Source organism: Gouania willdenowi, chromosome 14 (genome assembly GCF_900634775.1).
Source record: "Gouania willdenowi chromosome 14, fGouWil2.1, whole genome shotgun sequence".
Lineage (NCBI taxonomy): Eukaryota > Metazoa > Chordata > Actinopteri > Blenniiformes > Gobiesocidae > Gouania > Gouania willdenowi.
Window position 1 is genome coordinate 7,967,338 of NC_041057.1, and position 17,129 is coordinate 7,984,466.

At 39.8% G+C, this 17,129-nt stretch overlaps 1 protein-coding gene across 1 annotated transcript; it reads left to right on the plus strand.

The window, feature by feature from the left end:
- Positions 1 to 212: 212 nt before the first annotated feature.
- Positions 213 to 17,088, plus strand: supt6h (SPT6 homolog, histone chaperone and transcription elongation factor). The gene is made up of 37 exons (XM_028466764.1): positions 213 to 349; positions 2,655 to 2,765; positions 2,869 to 3,033; positions 3,312 to 3,385; positions 3,499 to 3,673; positions 3,798 to 3,879; positions 3,971 to 4,226; positions 4,308 to 4,409; positions 4,888 to 5,001; positions 5,108 to 5,197; positions 5,293 to 5,435; positions 5,964 to 6,109; positions 6,185 to 6,292; positions 6,380 to 6,660; positions 6,753 to 6,907; positions 7,354 to 7,549; positions 7,638 to 7,777; positions 7,911 to 8,028; positions 8,217 to 8,293; positions 8,360 to 8,495; positions 8,632 to 8,769; positions 9,489 to 9,656; positions 9,738 to 9,865; positions 9,946 to 10,153; positions 10,797 to 10,944; positions 11,023 to 11,165; positions 11,267 to 11,407; positions 11,530 to 11,725; positions 11,818 to 11,963; positions 12,883 to 12,975; positions 13,063 to 13,176; positions 13,272 to 13,396; positions 13,992 to 14,104; positions 14,190 to 14,267; positions 14,990 to 15,168; positions 15,905 to 16,203; positions 16,455 to 17,088. The coding sequence occupies exons 2-37, from the start codon at positions 2,666 to 2,668 to the stop codon at positions 16,645 to 16,647; spliced, it is 5,268 nt and encodes a 1,755-aa protein (XP_028322565.1). The 5' UTR covers positions 213 to 349; positions 2,655 to 2,665; the 3' UTR covers positions 16,648 to 17,088.
- Positions 17,089 to 17,129: the final 41 nt, after the last annotated feature.

A 17,129-nucleotide genomic window follows, 5' to 3' on the forward strand; every position in this document is an offset into this window, starting at 1 on the left:
GTACCACAAGTTGTGTTGAATTTACAAACAATAAAGCAATAAACCAATTTTCACTTTAAAAAGATTTAATCCTGCAAATACAAAATACCATTTATTTGATTAAACAAAATAATAATATGATTTATTTAAACAACTACTGTATTTTACATGAGAACTATTAGTTGTAGTTCTGGAGGTCACCAGTAGATGACGCGCTGTTTTCCGTTGTCGAGGCCAGAGCTTTCGGGAACTTCCGGGATGTTCATCGTCCATCTTTTACCAGTGCTACACATCGAGCCTGAAACACAAAACAACACAACCTTGCGTCTGCTGTGAATACACTGTAGGATTTACTGTGGCACTGACAACAGTAAGTATAATATTCAGCTGCTGTTCTGAGATGAGCAATTACTCAGCAAATTCATATTATCTAGCCAAGAGTGTTGTTGTTTTGACTAAGGTAATGCTATCGGCCTGTATGCTAATGCTACTCATAGCACGGCTTCGAAGGTCTGAAGGCCTTTGCCAAAGTAAATACATTTTAGTTTTACTAATTTATATGATTTAACTAATATACACGTTATTTGGGAAACAACCAAATTGCACTGAATTAACGGTAAACACAACCCTTTTGTTAAAAGACTCGTCGTCCCAAGCTAGCTTTGTTAGCTTAAGTTATCGCTAGCATCCTTTGTAGAGAGCGGCTGTTGACGCTATTTTAGAGGAGGATTTACCTTAAATTATCCAATTTCCTTAGATCTAAATACAACGAGTATCTCGGTTTTTAATATGTATGTAATGAATCGTCTTTGGCTCTGTTTAATTGTGTTAGTGTTCTTATCGATAGTTGTAGTTTGCGCATTGCGACGTTATGTGTTAAAGGTATTGTGGACGATGTTTAAAAAAGAAACGCCCTCCACATTTTGGGGGAAAAAAACCCCCCAAAAAAACTGCGCATACGCGTGCGGGAGAGCGTGCACGAGCCCCGTTTCCCTCTGCTGGAGTCGGCATCGAACATACAAGCTTACCTACCAAAAGAAGAGTACTTAACGACTGTTAATATGCAACCGAAACAAGCTGGAGTCACTTGTGCTTTTACTGTTTTTGCAGGTATGAGGATCAAGTCATTTTTCTTTTCCTTTTATTAGCGACAGGTGAAAACCATAAAATAAAATAGAAGAAAACAGACTTAACAAAGGCTTAATCTCAGACATCAATGAAACAAACAACTCTGCACTGTCTAAAGTTTGACTTGACACGTTTAGACTGGCAATTGCCAGTTTGCGCCTGCAGTCGTCAGTCACACGTTTATTTATTCACTTTTATTTTTTTTTATTTTTTTAAGAGTTTAGTTAGTATTTCTGCTTTCTTTATGATCGCCCCCAGGCTTCCAGTGTCATTTATTTTATGACAATTGTTGTTGTAATTTGGAAATAACTGATAAGCACATATCAAAGGACCAGCAGAGGATGTACTTCCTGCGTCAGCTGAGGAAGTTCACCCTGCCCCAGGAGCTGCTGATCATGTTCTGCACCTCCATCATTCAGTCTGTTCTATGCACCTCCATCACTGTCTGGTTTGGATCTACAACCAAACTAGACAGACACAGACTACAAAGGATAATCAGGACTGCTGAAAAGATCATTGGTGTTGATCTGCCCTCCATCCAAGACTTATACCTGTCCAGGGTCAGGAAACGGGCAGGTAGCATCACTGCAGATCCCTCACACCCTGCATACAATCTGTAACTCCTCCCCTCCGGCAGACGCTACAGATCACTGTACGCCAAAACTACCCGGCATAAAAACAGTTTCTTCCCCCAGGCTGTCACTCTGATCAACTCTAAACAGTCATAGAGTGTCAGACCTGTGAAAATTGTGAAATACTGTGAAGAACTGTGAAATAACCACGGAAATAAACCAAACAACCCTGGATCAACCTGTCACTGCGAAATGTTCATGGACATATTTTCATTTAAATGTTCACCTGCACTACTCATCAATGCACTACTGCACTATTATCTTATTATTATTATTGTATTTTTATTTTATTTTGTTATTATTATTATTATTACTATTATTATTATTATCTTGTTATTTTATTTAGTTTGCACATATTAGTCTAACTACTCTTATATTTATGTTTATACTTTTTTTATTTTTTATTTTTTATTCTAGTTGATTGTTATTATTTAATGTTACACTGAGAGAGCACAGGTCACCAAGACAAATTTCTCATGTGTATTCATACACTCTTGGTCAATAAAGTTGATTCTAGTTCTGATTCTGAACTACACAGAAATTAGCTATTATGTGAAATGTCTGCATTTTCACTCAGCTTGTTATTTTACAAAAAGTACCGGTAAGCAGAGTTCTGAATGTAGTCTGATTTTATAGCTTCCATTGTTAGGTTAAAAGTAGATTTTGAGATTTTTTTTTAATTCTGGTACATTCTGGTTAAAAAAATCAAATACAATTAATAATAGATAAAACAAAATTAATGGAAAATATAAAAATTATATGACAAACATACTAAATGTTAAGCTAAGTTGCTCGAGGGATTGTTTTATTATGTTTCTTTTGACATTTTTCAAGAACCTACAAGATCATAGAATCCTTTCTGAGGTTGCCGTCAAGAATGTTCACCAAAGCTTTTTGTCATTGAAACTTCATTAGGAGCAGCAGTAATGTCAGACTTTATTGAAAGTGAAGCAGAGGAGTCGGAGGAGGAGTTTGAGGAGAAGGACCTAAAGCCAAAGAAGACCCAAAGGTTTATGGAGGAAGATGGTACGATCAGTTTCACATTGCTATAGCAGCTTATGCTGAATGAAAAGAGACTCAGTAATACTCATCTCATCTTGTCTTTTTTTAAAATTCTATCGTTTTCCAGATGAAGAAGAAGAGGAAAACACTGAGGACCAAGACGAGCAAGGAAATTTACGTGGGCTTATTGATGACGGTGAAGAGGAGGAAGAGGAGGAGCCGGCGGTTGCTAGTGGTAGCGCCAAAGGAAGTGACTCTGAGGAAGAAGTGAGACACCGGCGTAAAAAGCGCAGTAAGTTAATACTGGATTGAAATGATGTTACTAAAAATATTGTATGATTAATTACTGTATTTATGTTTATTAAAATGAGTTTCAACCTGAGCTGTGAACACCCGATAATGCATGCATAATACATACTGCTATTAACTAAAGAACGGAAAAAATCCTGATGAAAGAAAAGTCTAATCTTTCTTTTGGTGGTTTCTATGTTGTGCCAGGAGAACTTGTCTGATTTTCTCTGACAATCACATCTGTCGATTTCCTCTTTCTGACACTTTTTGTCATTTTAGATTACGATGACTACTTGGATGATGATGATCTTGACCTAATTGAGGAAAACTTGGGAGTCAAAGTAAAAAGAAGGGTGAGGATATTTTTAATACCCCTAGAATGCTGGCATTTTCATTCAACTTTTTTGAAGTTGTAAAGTTTGCTTTCAGGAGCTAATTCTTTTTTTATTCATGTCTCACTTGACAGAAAAAGAAATACGACCGTGTAAAAACCCTCGATGATGACGAGGATGATGAAAAGGATTTGATTGCCGACGAGATCTTTCATAGGGCGGACGGTGACTGTGACCTGGAGGAGGGTGAAACTGTGGAAGAACCCCTTCAGCATCCAGAGGATGAAGAAGGAGAGGATGAGGAGTCAGGTCAGGATATTTATTTTTATTCACATTAAGAAGAAAAGTGAGAGTTAAAAATGTTCCAAATTTTAATAACAAATAAATAATAAAAAGGAAAAAGCTCATTTTTTGCATTCTTTCTGTTACACAGATATTGACGATTTCATTGTTGATGACGATGGTCAACCCATCACTAAAAAGAAGGGGAAGAAATTCTCCGGCTACACAGACGCGTAAGTATTTCTGACCAAACTAAATTAGGATTTTTTTAGTTTGGAGAACCACAAACTCGTATTTATAAATACCTTTTTCATCTCCCTGCAGAGCACTCCAGGAAGCCCAGGAGATCTTCGGAGGTGACTTTGACTTTGCCGACTTCGATGGAGACGCATATGACCAAGGCGAGGAAGAGGAGGAAGATCAAGATGAAGAGGGCTGGGACCGACCAAAGAAACAAATTAAGAGACGGCAAGGGAGGAAGAGCATCTTTGAGATCTATGAGCCCAGCGAACTGGAGAGCAGTCACATGACCGACCAGGATAATGAGATCCGCACCACGGACACGCCTGAGAGGTTTCAGGTGTGTCTCATAAGGACTGTCCAGCATCTGTCACTGCGGCTGATGTCATCTATCTGACTGTGGTGTGTTGCTTTCTTGTAGTTACGATCCATTCCAGTAAAACCTGCTGAGGATGATGAACTGGAGGAGGAAGCAGAGTGGATCTTCAGACATGGCTTTTCCACTCTTACCATTTCTATGCAGGTACATTTGAATTCCAAAAATGTAACTTTGACACAGAGTTTGAAACAAAGTTACTGTGGTTCCATAGTTGATATATTTTGTGCATCTATAACCTGCTTGGTAGTTCAGCTGCTCTGTGACGGAGAGTGTTTAGTTAGGTGTTGGCCGCTTCTCTAAGGAGAATAAAAATGACTCTAAAACCACAAGATAACTATGAAAAAAATAATGAAAAACTTTACAAACCGACAACAAAAATGACAAAAAACCTGAATGACAGAAACATATACAAAACAAAAATTACCCCAAAAACACACAAAACAACAACAAAAATACAGAAAGACAAAACAATGCCAGAAATAAACAAACCCTTTGTTCTTCCCCTTATTAATGCTTAGATTGGTGATTATTTAAACACTATTTTGTGGAACAGTCGCTGCCTTTTCCCTCTGTGACCGTTTGAGAAATGTAAAAACTTTTCTTTCTTCTGTGGTTTAAACAGGAAAGCACTGATTATCTGGATAGAGGAACAACTACAAACTTCAGCAGGAAAGGACCCAGCACAATTGCAAAGATTAAAGAAGCCCTCAACTTCATGAGGAATCAACAATTTGAGGTACATGGGAGTGGATATTCTCTCCTTTTACTGCCATTTGAATCTGTTACTTTGTACATATGTCTGTTATTTGGAACAGAACAATGCATTCATGTGTTTGCTTTAGGTTCCTTTCATAGCTTTCTACAGGAAAGAATATGTTGAACCTGAGCTGAACATCAATGATCTTTGGAAAGTGTGGCAATGGGATGAAAAGGTGATTCAAAAATATTAAAAGCAGATCTCTCATTGCTTTAATCATAACATAGAAAATAGTTTTCTAAATCATTTTGTGTGTGTCATACCCACCAGTGGACTCAGCTGAAGACCAGGAAGCAGAACCTGACACGTCTGTTTCAGAAGATGCAATCCTACCAGTTTGAGCAGATCTCGGCTGATCCCGACAAACCTTTGGCTGACGGCATCCGCCCCCTAGACACTGCTGACACAGAAAGGTGTGTGCTGAATGCTTAAAAGGCTGAATTTAGGGACTGTGTGTGATGGTAATGAGTGAGGAGAAGACGGAGGCAAGTGTTGTATGTAGGAATGGTTACCGAATTCAATACTTTTTTAGCTACCGACCGAATTCCTTTGGTACTGCTGTGTGCTGTACCGATTACAGGAGAGTTGGAGAACAAGCTGCCAAGGGCTTCAGAACAAAGTCTCAAGCCTCTATCAGCGGAGCGCAGAGATATTTCCCAGTTCTGTGGCGCATCTGCTTTTTAATTTGTGCATTATTTAATTACTGCGTTGTTGTAGTTAAATGTTTTCATGATGAAAAAATTTGTGAAGCAAATGTTGCTGCAATACAAACAGTTGGATATTGGTTTAATATGTTTGTTTATTACTACACACAAGTAACGAAAATTGGTACCGTTGAGTACTGATACCGATTCACTGGTACCGACTATTGTTTCAAATGTGAAAGGTACCTATCCCTAGTTGTTATGAAAGTATTCATTTTGTCAAATTGTTTCCTTCAGGCTGAAAGACGTGCAGATGCTTGAAGAACTGGGTGACGTGTACAATCACTTTCTGCTCTACTATGGCCGCGACATCCCTAAGATGCAGAACGCTGCCAAGGGAAGCAAAAAAAGGCTCAAGAAGATCAAAGAAGTCAACGAGGATGGTACGAGGGTCGTGTTTCCTATGTTCTTTCAAGATAAAAACAATGATTTATGTAACGCCTTTAATGTTTCATTAGGTGAAGAAGAGGAGTTGGCGGTGGAGGAAGAAGAAGAGCAGAAAGGACCTGATCTTAAGTTGGCATCGCGTAGGGATATGTACAGCATTTGTCAGAGCGTAGGACTTGGTTCGTCTGGCTTTCTCCTCAAAATTTCTACGTCTCTGTACTTATGTGTAGCTCTGGTAATAATTCCCCGTGTCTTTCACACTGCAGATGGTTTGGCCAAAAAGTTTGGATTGACTCCAGAGCAGTTTGGAGAGAACTTGAGGGACAGCTACCAACGTCACGAAACGGAGCAGTTCCCCGCTGAGCCCGTGGAGCTGGCCAAAGATTATGTCTGCAGTCAGTTCACGACCCCCGAGGCGGTGCTGGAGGGAACGCGGTACATGGTGGCCATGCAGATAGCACGGGAGCCTCTGGTCAGACACGTGCTCCGACAAACCTTTCAGGAAAGAGCAAAAATCAACATCAAACCTACAAAGAAAGGCAAAAAGGTACATGAAAACTATGAAATCATTAATTAAATGAAACCAAAGGTGATTTTCGCTTCTCATGCTCCCATGTCCTTTATTTTTTACACCAACAGGAGGTGGATGAAGCTCACTATGCCTACTCGTTTAAGTACCTAAAGAACAAGCCAGTAAAGGAGCTGAATGGGGAACAGTTTTTGAAGATGTGCCTGGCAGAGGAGGAAGGACTGCTCACCATTGATATATGCATCGATCTGATAGGGGTCAAAGGGTAAGTTTGACTTGTTGTGATTCTGATCTTTTAAATGTGTACCAGATGAAATTTAAGATGAATCTGCACATTAGGAAATTAAATGGTTTGTTCATGAATTGATACACAAACAAAAAATAAACCTTCACTAGCCATTGTTGAATTTTCTTACCTGCAGGGACAACAGTTTATTTGGAGGCTTTATCCTCTCTTGAGTCCCAAAGAGAATGTTGATTTTGATTGTTTTTTAATTTAATGACAAGTGATGGAAAAAAAATTCTTGGCAACTTAACTTAATGAAAGAAAAAGAATGACTAATCTGTTTTTTTCCTCGAAAATATGATCTCTGTGTTCAAATTGAAAGGAGTTAAGTGCATCATTACATCCCAATCTTTGATTTGAGTTTATTAAAAAAAACTGGCAGTTATCTAGTTTTCCTTCATCTTTTCTCGCTCTGTCCTCCTCAGGTACGCTGGAGACCAAACATACTTTGATGAGATCAAACAGTTTTACTACAGGGACGAGTTCAGCCACCAGGTGCAGGAGTGGAACAGGCAGCGTACGTTAGCCATCGAAAGGGCTCTCAATCAGTTCCTTTACCCTCAGATGGCAAAGGAGCTCAAAAGCAAACTTATTTCTGAAGCTAAAGAGAGTATCGTCAGGGTATGTGACAACCATCTTCACCTTCTCGGCACATATAGTACATTCAATTGCGTTTGTATATTAATGTTTCTGCGCTTTTCACAAACAGTCCTGCTGTCGACGATTGTACAACTGGCTGAAGGTGTCACCTTACAGACCAGACCAGCAGGTGGAAGAAGATGATGATCTGATGGATGAGAGTCAGGGGAAAGGAATCCGGGTGCTCGGTGTCGCTTACTCCCCAAGCAGGTATGAACCCAACCGTTGGAATAAACGGGCACCAAAATCACTGCCCTCAAAATATAGAGCACTGTCTTTCTTTCCCCTTAAAACAAGTTTAGATTCACATCATATGAACATTATTTTCATGTCGCTCTTACAGAGACACACCAGTATTTTGTGCTCTGATCAATGGGGAAGGAGAGGTGGTGGACTTTCTTCGTCTGCCGTACTTCATGAAAAGGAGGAACGCCTTCAGAGAGGATGAGAGAACAAAGAAGGTGAGACAATCGCATCCTATCTCAGAGCTGTATACTGCAACCTGTTAATTGGAAATTTAATAGAAAATAAAATGTGGAATGTCTTTCTCCTCCTCCTCCTTCCTCCTCCTTCTCCTTCTTCTCCTCCTCCTTCTTCTTCTTCTTCTCCTTCTTCTTCTCCTCCTTCTTCTCCTTCTCCTTCTTCTCAGGCCGACGACATTGAAAGTTTGAAGAAGTTTTTGTTGAGTAAGAAACCCCACGTGGTCGCTGTTGCAGGAGAAAACCGGTAAATGTTACATTTTTTTCCCCCTTGAATGCTTTTTGTGAGTCCTAATGAAACATGTTTGTGCAGCGATGCCCAGATGATCATGGAGGACATCAAGAGAACTATAAGCGAGCTGGAGCAGGAATCCTCTCTGCCTGCTGTTGGAGTAGAACTTGTAGACAATGAGTTAGCTACACTGTACATGAACAGCAAAAAGTCTGAAGTAAGTGTTCTCTCTATTTTTTGCGATCATCCACATTGTATGGTCGTCCCAGAGACTTTCATGCTTCAAGATGAAATAAAATCAAGAATAATATTGGACTGTCACCCTAAATTTGCTTGGATTTTCTCTCCTGTAGGTGGATTTCAGGGATTATCCTCCTCTGCTGCGACAAGCTGTGTCGATAGCCAGGAAGATACAAGATCCTCTGATGGAATACGCACAGGTCTGCAACTCTGATGAGGACATACTTTGTCTCAAACTGCACCCACTGCAGGTAGGTCACTGAAAAAGCTTTTTTTTTTTATGTAATATTACAAGTTCACAAATCGTAAGAGTACGCTTCCACATTTGTGAGGATTTTTTGAATCTTTGCCATAGGGCTTTGATTAAAAATTTAGACTTTTTTTCAGTTGCTGTAGTTCAGTACTTTTCTTTAAAAGAAAAATGTTTTCATCTTTATTATGTCCAAGCCTCTTTAAGCTTTGCTTAGATTCTGTGAGTTTAGGGACTCGCAGTTTTTGTGTTACAGATGCCTAGCACGGTTTGTGCATTGTGATAATGCTGTTACCTTCAGAGCTTAATGAAGTTTTAAGTTTATTTTTAATTAAGAGTGTAGGAAAAAATCGATTTGGTGATATATTGCAATATTTCACTGCACGATTATTGTATCGATGCAAAAATGTCCAAATCGATTTTTTTTTAATCATGGATTTTACCAAAAAATACCATTAATTGCGCTAAAATATGTCAGTGAACCACATCAGACCTTGAACTTTATTTTCATAACATGTACTGGGCACTCTTATAGATGTATGTGGCTTAGCGCTGGGTATTAATATCGGAATATATCGTATCATGACATACAATGCGTATCGCATTGTACACCCCTATTTTTGATTCTCAAAGAAGTTTAAAATTCCTACCAGTCTTGGTTTTTTTATGTAGAAAATCTAAACTTGTCTCTGTGCTGCCATTGTTTCTGTTTTTTCCCAGGACCAAGTGGTGAAGGAGGATTTGCTTTCTGCTCTTTACTGTGAGTTCATCAACCGTGTCAATGAGGTCGGAGTGGACGTAAACAGAGCCATTGCCCATCCTCACACGCAGAGCCTAATCCAGTACGTGTGTGGTTTGGGACCGAGGAAGGGATCTCACCTTGTGAAGGTATGTCTGATGTTTGCTGCTGTCAGTGTCCTCATCATTGACTCGTGGTCCTCAGTGTATGTGGTGCTTTTTGTCACCCAGATTCTGAAGCAGAACAACACTCGTCTTGAAAACCGAACACAGCTGGTCACAATGTGTCACATGGGGCCAAAGGTTTTCATAAACTGTGCCGGTTTCATTAAGATCGACACTGCGTCACTAGGAGATAGGTGGGTGTGTTTGTTTGCTGTAGTTTAAGGATTTACAACTAAAACTGACGTGGGATTCATTATTTTTTTCTTATTCACAGCACGGACTCTTACATTGAGGTTTTGGACGGTTCTCGTGTCCACCCAGAAACATACGAGTGGGCTCGTAAGATGGCTGTGGACGCGCTCGAGTATGACGAGTCAGCAGAAGATGCCAACCCAGCCGGAGCTCTGGAGGAGATTCTGGAAAACCCAGAACGTCTTAAAGATCTGGACCTGGATGCCTTTGCTGAAGAGCTTGAGAGACAGGTTTGTGTGCACGAAAAAAAACCTCCAACTCTTCTGATAATTCTTCATTTAGACAATGTTACCAGGCCATACATTAAGGAGCTATGTTTCCATTAGTTTTTCGCAAAATAAAAGCGATATTTCGAAAAGTATAATTGCGCTTTGAACATGTTTCCATTGAAGGTTTTTTTTTAATCTCATCCCGTGAGACTGAACTCTCTAAACCTCCTTATAACACTCTGCATTCCTTTGTTGTTTACTGTGTAATGTGGCAGTAATTTTTAATTTTTTAAGAAGTGTCTCGATTTTCTCTTCTGTCCACTTGTATCGCGCCATGTTTTCTCTGAGAGAGGTGGTCATGGGACCCTGTGCTTCTCATCATGTGACATGTAATTGCGGAAAAAGTGTTTTCATATCGCTTTTGGGATACATTTCAATATTGAGAAGTCTGAGAAGCTTCCCTTTAAAAGCATTAAAAAAAATTTTATGATATGAGTGTTTTTTCAAAATTCAGGTGTTTCCATTACCAGTTTTTATTGCGATATTTTGATTTTGCACATTTCCAAGGAAATGGAAACTGATATATGAAGCTTCATTAACCTTTAAACCCAAACAGACAGTGATTTAGATTTGAGATATTTCATGTTTTGTTTTATTTGTGAAGGGTTACGGCAACAAAGGCATCACTCTGTACGACATCCGAGCTGAGCTAAGCTGCAGGTACAAAGACTTGAGAGTTCCCTACAGAGTCCCCAACACTGAGGAAGTGTTCAACCTGCTCACCAAGGAGACTCCAGAGACCTTTTATATCGGTAACATTACCCACCTCTACAGGGAAAACAACACAAGTGGCAAAGACAAGAAATGTTGAGGGTCTTATTTTCTTTCAGGTAAACTGATTACCAGTATTGTAAATGGTATTGCTCACCGGCGGCCACAAGGAGAGTCCTATGACCAGGCAATTAGAAACGATGCCACCGGCCTGTGGCAGTGTCCTTTCTGCCAGCAGGACAATTTCCCAGAGTTGAGCGAGGTACCAGACAAAGCATTATATGTTTGAGTCTTTTCTGAACTGGAAAAAAACAGTGAAGTCTCACAGCGATCCTATGTTTGTGTCGGTTTCTCTCGCTTCAGGTGTGGAATCACTTTGACAGCGGCTCATGTCCCGGTCAGGCCATTGGAGTGAGGTGTAGATTAGACAACGGCGTCCAGGGATTCATTCCCACCAAGTTTCTCAGTGACAAAGTTGTCAAACACCCTGAGGAAAGAGTGAAGGTGAGGCCTTGGTTTTTTTTTTTACAGTAATTTTCCACTTTCTGTGACAAAAAAAATGAAAGATTTTTTTTTGTTCTTACCTTTTTTTATTCCTGTGTGTGTGACTCCTCGTTCACCTTCAGGTGGGAATGACAGTTCACTGTCGCATTATGAAAATTGACATAGAAAAGTTTAGCGTGGACCTCACATGCCGTACTTCCGACCTTTCGGACAAAAACAATGAGTGGAAGCTCCCGAAAGACACTTACTATGATTTCGACGCTGAAACTGAAGACCAGAAACGCGACGAGGAGCTAAAGAAGAAACAGCAGCGAACACGTACGTCCAATACAAACGTTTTATATGACGTCTGATATAGTCCTACTCTATTTCAGCTGTATTGTAAAAGATGTCTCTGTTTATCTCTGCAGCATATATAAAGCGTGTGATCGCACACCCCAACTTCCACAACATCAGTTTCAACCAGGCAGAGAAGATGATGGAGACTCTGGACCAGGGAGACCTGATCATTAGACCCAGTAGCAAGGGGGAGAACCATCTGACTGTGACCTGGAAGGTAACAGAGGCTAGTCGAACTATATCAACAATGGAGATGTGTTTGGGGACCCTTCACTGCCCCCAATATGGGGTCAATTATATTTTTCAATTATAATTACGTCTTCAATTATCCATGTTCAATTTCAGCTCAATCATGATTATGGTGACCAGCATTTTTTCCATCTACAATTAAAATTGTAATTATGACAATTACTAAAGTTCAGTTACGATTGCTCACAATTACCTTCATTAAATAAGGCCATAAAACTTAACCTTCATCTTGTGTTAGCTTTCTGTTGCATCTTTTATGATAACTCATGTTTTAAATTAGCTGTAAAATACACTAGACAGTATTATCTATCATCTAATTGGTTTCTTATCTCTTGATTATCTTGTTAGACATCCTTTTTCATGAAAATAATGTATTTAATATTTTTGGTGTGGGCATCTAAGCCTTTTTTTTCTGTCAGTTTACCCCTTGATTTTTTTTTTGAAGTGGTAAAATTATCCTCAAGAAAACTGACAGGCAGTGGGAAACGTTGATATGAAACATATTTTAATAAATGTTATTTGGGTAAGTCATAGAACTATAACTTGGTTTCCTAGATTTGTGTTTAAATAAAATGGGAATTACAGTTTTTATAGAATTTCCGTGCCAATTACAGTTACAAAGTCAATTACCTTACTCAATTTCAACTACAACAGTAAAAACATTTTCCAATTTCTTTTATAATTGCCTCATAATTCTAATTAATTATCAATTACACAATTACAATTATAATTGAATACAACCCTGATGGAGAACATTTAAAAAACTAAACTGATGAATTGTTTGTTTAAGAGAAGACAAAACAATAACTCACTTTTTTTTAACAAGTTGGACAAATAATCCAAGCATTTCGTCCACTTTGAATGTTGACTCTTTTGTGTTTTTTTAGGTGGCTGACGGTATTTATCAGCACGTGGACGTGAGAGAGGAGGGTAAGGAGAACGCGTTCAGCTTAGGCCACACCCTCTGGATCAATAACGAGGTTAGCAGAATTCTCCACCTGTAAACGGGATCTGAGCGTATTTCTGCTGCATCAGTTTTCCTTCTCACTTCTGTTGATTCTCTGCAGGAGTTTGAAGATCTCGATGAAATCACAGCTCGATACATTCAGCCAATGGCGTCCTTTGCCCGTGATCTGCTGGGGCATAAGTACTTCCAGGACTGCAGCGGGGGAGTCAAGGAGGTTCAAACTGAATTCATTTGTTCACTTCTTTAAATATTGAATGATTACTTTGCCACGTGTTGCTTCTAATCTTTTTTTTTTTTTCCCTGATGCAGAAAATGGAGGAGATACTGGTCAGGGTGAAAAGGGAGAAGCCCACTTTCATTCCCTATTTTGTGTCTGCTTGTAAAGAACTCCCAGGGAAATTTATACTGGGCTACCAGCCGAGAGGAAAACCTCGGTGAGTTTCTTTGTTCATGTTTGTGTGTCCAGCTCTTAAAGTTTTTTTCACCTAAACAACATGTGTCAAACTCATGGCCCAGGGGCCAAATCCGGCCTTTTGGAGAAAGTAAAAATGACAGAGAAAACACGAATAATTTTGTAAATGAAACTCAACAATATTTGCAGGAGCTCACAGTTTTTCTGCCGCTTATATCACATGATTTTAGTCATTTTTTATGTTAAACAAAATTGATACAAAATCCTTAAATTTCCCTCAAATTATGACATATTTCCCCAATTGGCCTCAAAATCAAGGACATTTAAAATGAAGATCTTGTTAGGACTGTTATTTTTCACTTATTGCTTGGATATGGTCGGTTTCTTAATATTTTGTATTTTATGTACGTGTAGAAAAGCAACCAATGGCACAATAATGTTGAAATTACTCATTTTCTTGTATAAAATCTGTGGTCCACTTGAAATCAAACTGCTCCGTATTTGACCTAAACATTGTGAAAAAGCAAATATTGCCAGTGCAAATAGGTTTTGTCAGACTACAGATTAGATGCCTCGTTTTACTGCCCTGGAGGACTAACAGTCACCATTATGTTTAGGGTTGAGTACGTGACCATCACCCCGGATGGATTCCGTTACCGCTCTCAGATATTTCCATCAGTCAATGGACTGTTCCGCTGGTTTAAGGACCACTACCAGGAACCTGTCCCAGGTACTGAACCCTCTCACCCTCTATCTGTAGTTTGCATTCTATCCACTTCTATTCATTGTTATTCACATTATTTATCCCGTCGCAGGCATCACTCCCAGCAACAGCAGCCGAACCAGGACGCCGGCGTCACTCAACACCACCCCAGCAAACATTAACATTGCAGGTGAGTAGATTTATTTCATTTTTTGAAATGGATTTCTTTAGCACACATTTATAAAAAAAAAAAAAAAAAGCAACATTAAAGTTGCATGGAGGGAACGAAGCCCAAAGTGCTTGTATAAGAGTTCCACTCCTTTCAATAAACACAGACAATTTAAAATGAAGGCTACAAACACTTATGAAATCAGGAGGAAAAAATGCACAGTATAACTTTGCTATTTGAGGAAAAAGTAATATATAATCAAAGTACACAAAAATCTATATCAAATGACAATTAAATTATTGAACAAAATAATAATTGAAAATTATAAAATAAATACAAAATTAAAACATATCATATATACAAACAGACATATTACACATGGATTGTAATCATGGTGAAAAGGCATACAGTAAAGACAGAGGGCATGAAGTAATTACATGTCATTTAGGATTTGATTTCCACACTGCGCGGCTTTTTTTTTTTTTTTTTTTTTTTTTTTTTTTAAAGGATTTTTTTGGCTCTAGTGGCCTTTATATGACAGTTGCTAGACAGGAAGGGGGTTAGAGAGAGCAGGGAATGACACGCAGGAAAGGGTCCCAGGCCGGGAATCGAACCTGGACCCGCTGCAGGTGAGGAACTATAGCCTCTGTACATGGGGCGGGCGCTCTACCCACTGAGCTAAACACCGCCCCACTGCGCGGCTTTTACACATTTTTCGAACCATGCACTTGTTTTTTTTGCAGACCTGACGCGAGCCGTCAACGCCCTCCCCCGCAACATGACCTCCCAGATGTTCAACGCCATCGCCGCAGTCACAGGCCAGGGCCAGAACCCCAACAGCACCCCAGCACAGTGGGGCTCCAGCCAGTATGGATACAGTGGCAGCACTGGTGGAGGAGGAGGCAGTTCATCTGCTTATCATGTGAGGGGACGCTCATTACATTTATACACTAAGAATCAGGGTTGGGGTCATTTATAATTGTGATCGCCTAATTGATATTCAATTACAATTATGATGTAATTGAAAAAATAGATTGCTGTTGTAATCGTTATTGACTTCAGATAATTGACTATATAAAAAAAGTTTCACTGAAACAGTTTTATAGTTTACACATACGTAGTTAAGAATCATTAAAATATGTTTCAGATCAACTTTTTCCACTATCTTTCAGTTCTCTTGAGGATCATTTTATCATTTAAAATTATTTAAAAAAATCTATATTATAGTGACACATAAAAGGCTCAGACGCCCACACCAAAAATAATAAAACCAATATTTTCATGGAAAAGGAAACCGAACAACAAAAACATTGGTCTGAACTGACCTACTATCATAAGAGATGCTAACAGAAAGCTAACACTAGAGGAAGGTTAACTTTTATGGTTTATTCATTTCAGTTTTAGTAATTGTGCTTATATGTAATTGTAATTGACTTTCAGTGAAAAAAATAATAAATTGAATTGTAAATGGGACAAATTCTGATCACCGTAATTTAGTTGTAATTGAATCCATAATTGTAATTGAAAAATGTAATTGACCCCAACCCTGCTTATAATAAACATTTTGTTGTTTTTTATTGCACAACTTTTTTTTTTGTAAAACTAAACTGAAAGTTAATTAAATGAGATCTCATACTTGAGTTCTTTCTACTCTGCAGGTTTTCGCGACCCCTCAGCAGCCCATAGCCACGCCCCTGATGACCCCCAGCTACTCTTACACCACGCCCAGCCAGCAGGCGCTGAGCACGCCGCAGTACCCCGGCTCCACCCCCCAGTCTACACATGCACACCCCCTCCCCCACGTGTCTCATCACAGCCATCACGGCCACCACAGCGGTCACCACGGCCACTCGTCCGGTACGCCGTCATCGTCCACGTCGTCCAGAGGGCGAACGCCTCAACAGCAGCAGCCCCCACCACAGCAGGTGCAGCAGCAGCAGCCCCCACCGCAGCCTAAGTAAGTAAACACGGAACATATTAGAGATCAGTGTTTTTTAAATTGGGGTACGTGATTCTGAGCAAAATATTGTATCTGGACAAAGGGGGTACTTGGGCCAAAAAAGTTTGAGAACCACTGTTCTAGATGTTTGTGTTAACATAAAAGCACAGATATGGTTGTTTCTGCCTCTGGATGGCGCTACACCTTCGCTGATCACACATACACACACACTCCTCTCAGTGTGTAACCATGCTGTCCTCCCCCCACAGAGCGAGCGGCAGCAGCTCTTCAGCCGTGGATTGGGGGAAGATGGCCGAGCAGTGGCTGAAGGAGAAAGAGGCCGAGGGGAGGAAGAAAGCCCCCAGGATGACGCCCCGCCCCTCGCCCAGCCCCATGATTGAGAGCACGCCCATGTCCATTGCCGGAGACGCCACACCCCTGCTGGATGAAATGGACCGATAGGACACAGAGGGGGGCACTGTCGACCCCCCCCAACCCAGATTTACTTCTTGAACATAATTTGAAGGACTTTTTCTCTTTGTGCTCGCAGCTCCATCCAGCTGATCGTTCATCAATACTTTCTCCTCATCATCATCATTATCATGCTGTTCTCAGCTCTCTCCACACGTCTCTGGCTGCTAAGTATTGTTTACAGTCAGGATATTTGTATGTCAGTTCAATGACTAATAAACATTCAAGTATGTGAGAGAGCAGTTACCTGTAGGACATGGACCTATGAGACACTGACTTTACCTTCTGGGCTTGGTTTTACTTTCAGGCCTGACCGAGGGGAACCGCCCACCTTCACTTTATTAACTCACAGTTTTTGTTAGCAGTTGCCAAAAAGAGCGATTTGCCAAACCATTCAGGATATTAAGTTTTTATATAAAAAGATCAAACACATCAAAGCTGTTCTGTTTTTTTGTTTTGTTTTCTTCTTCCCC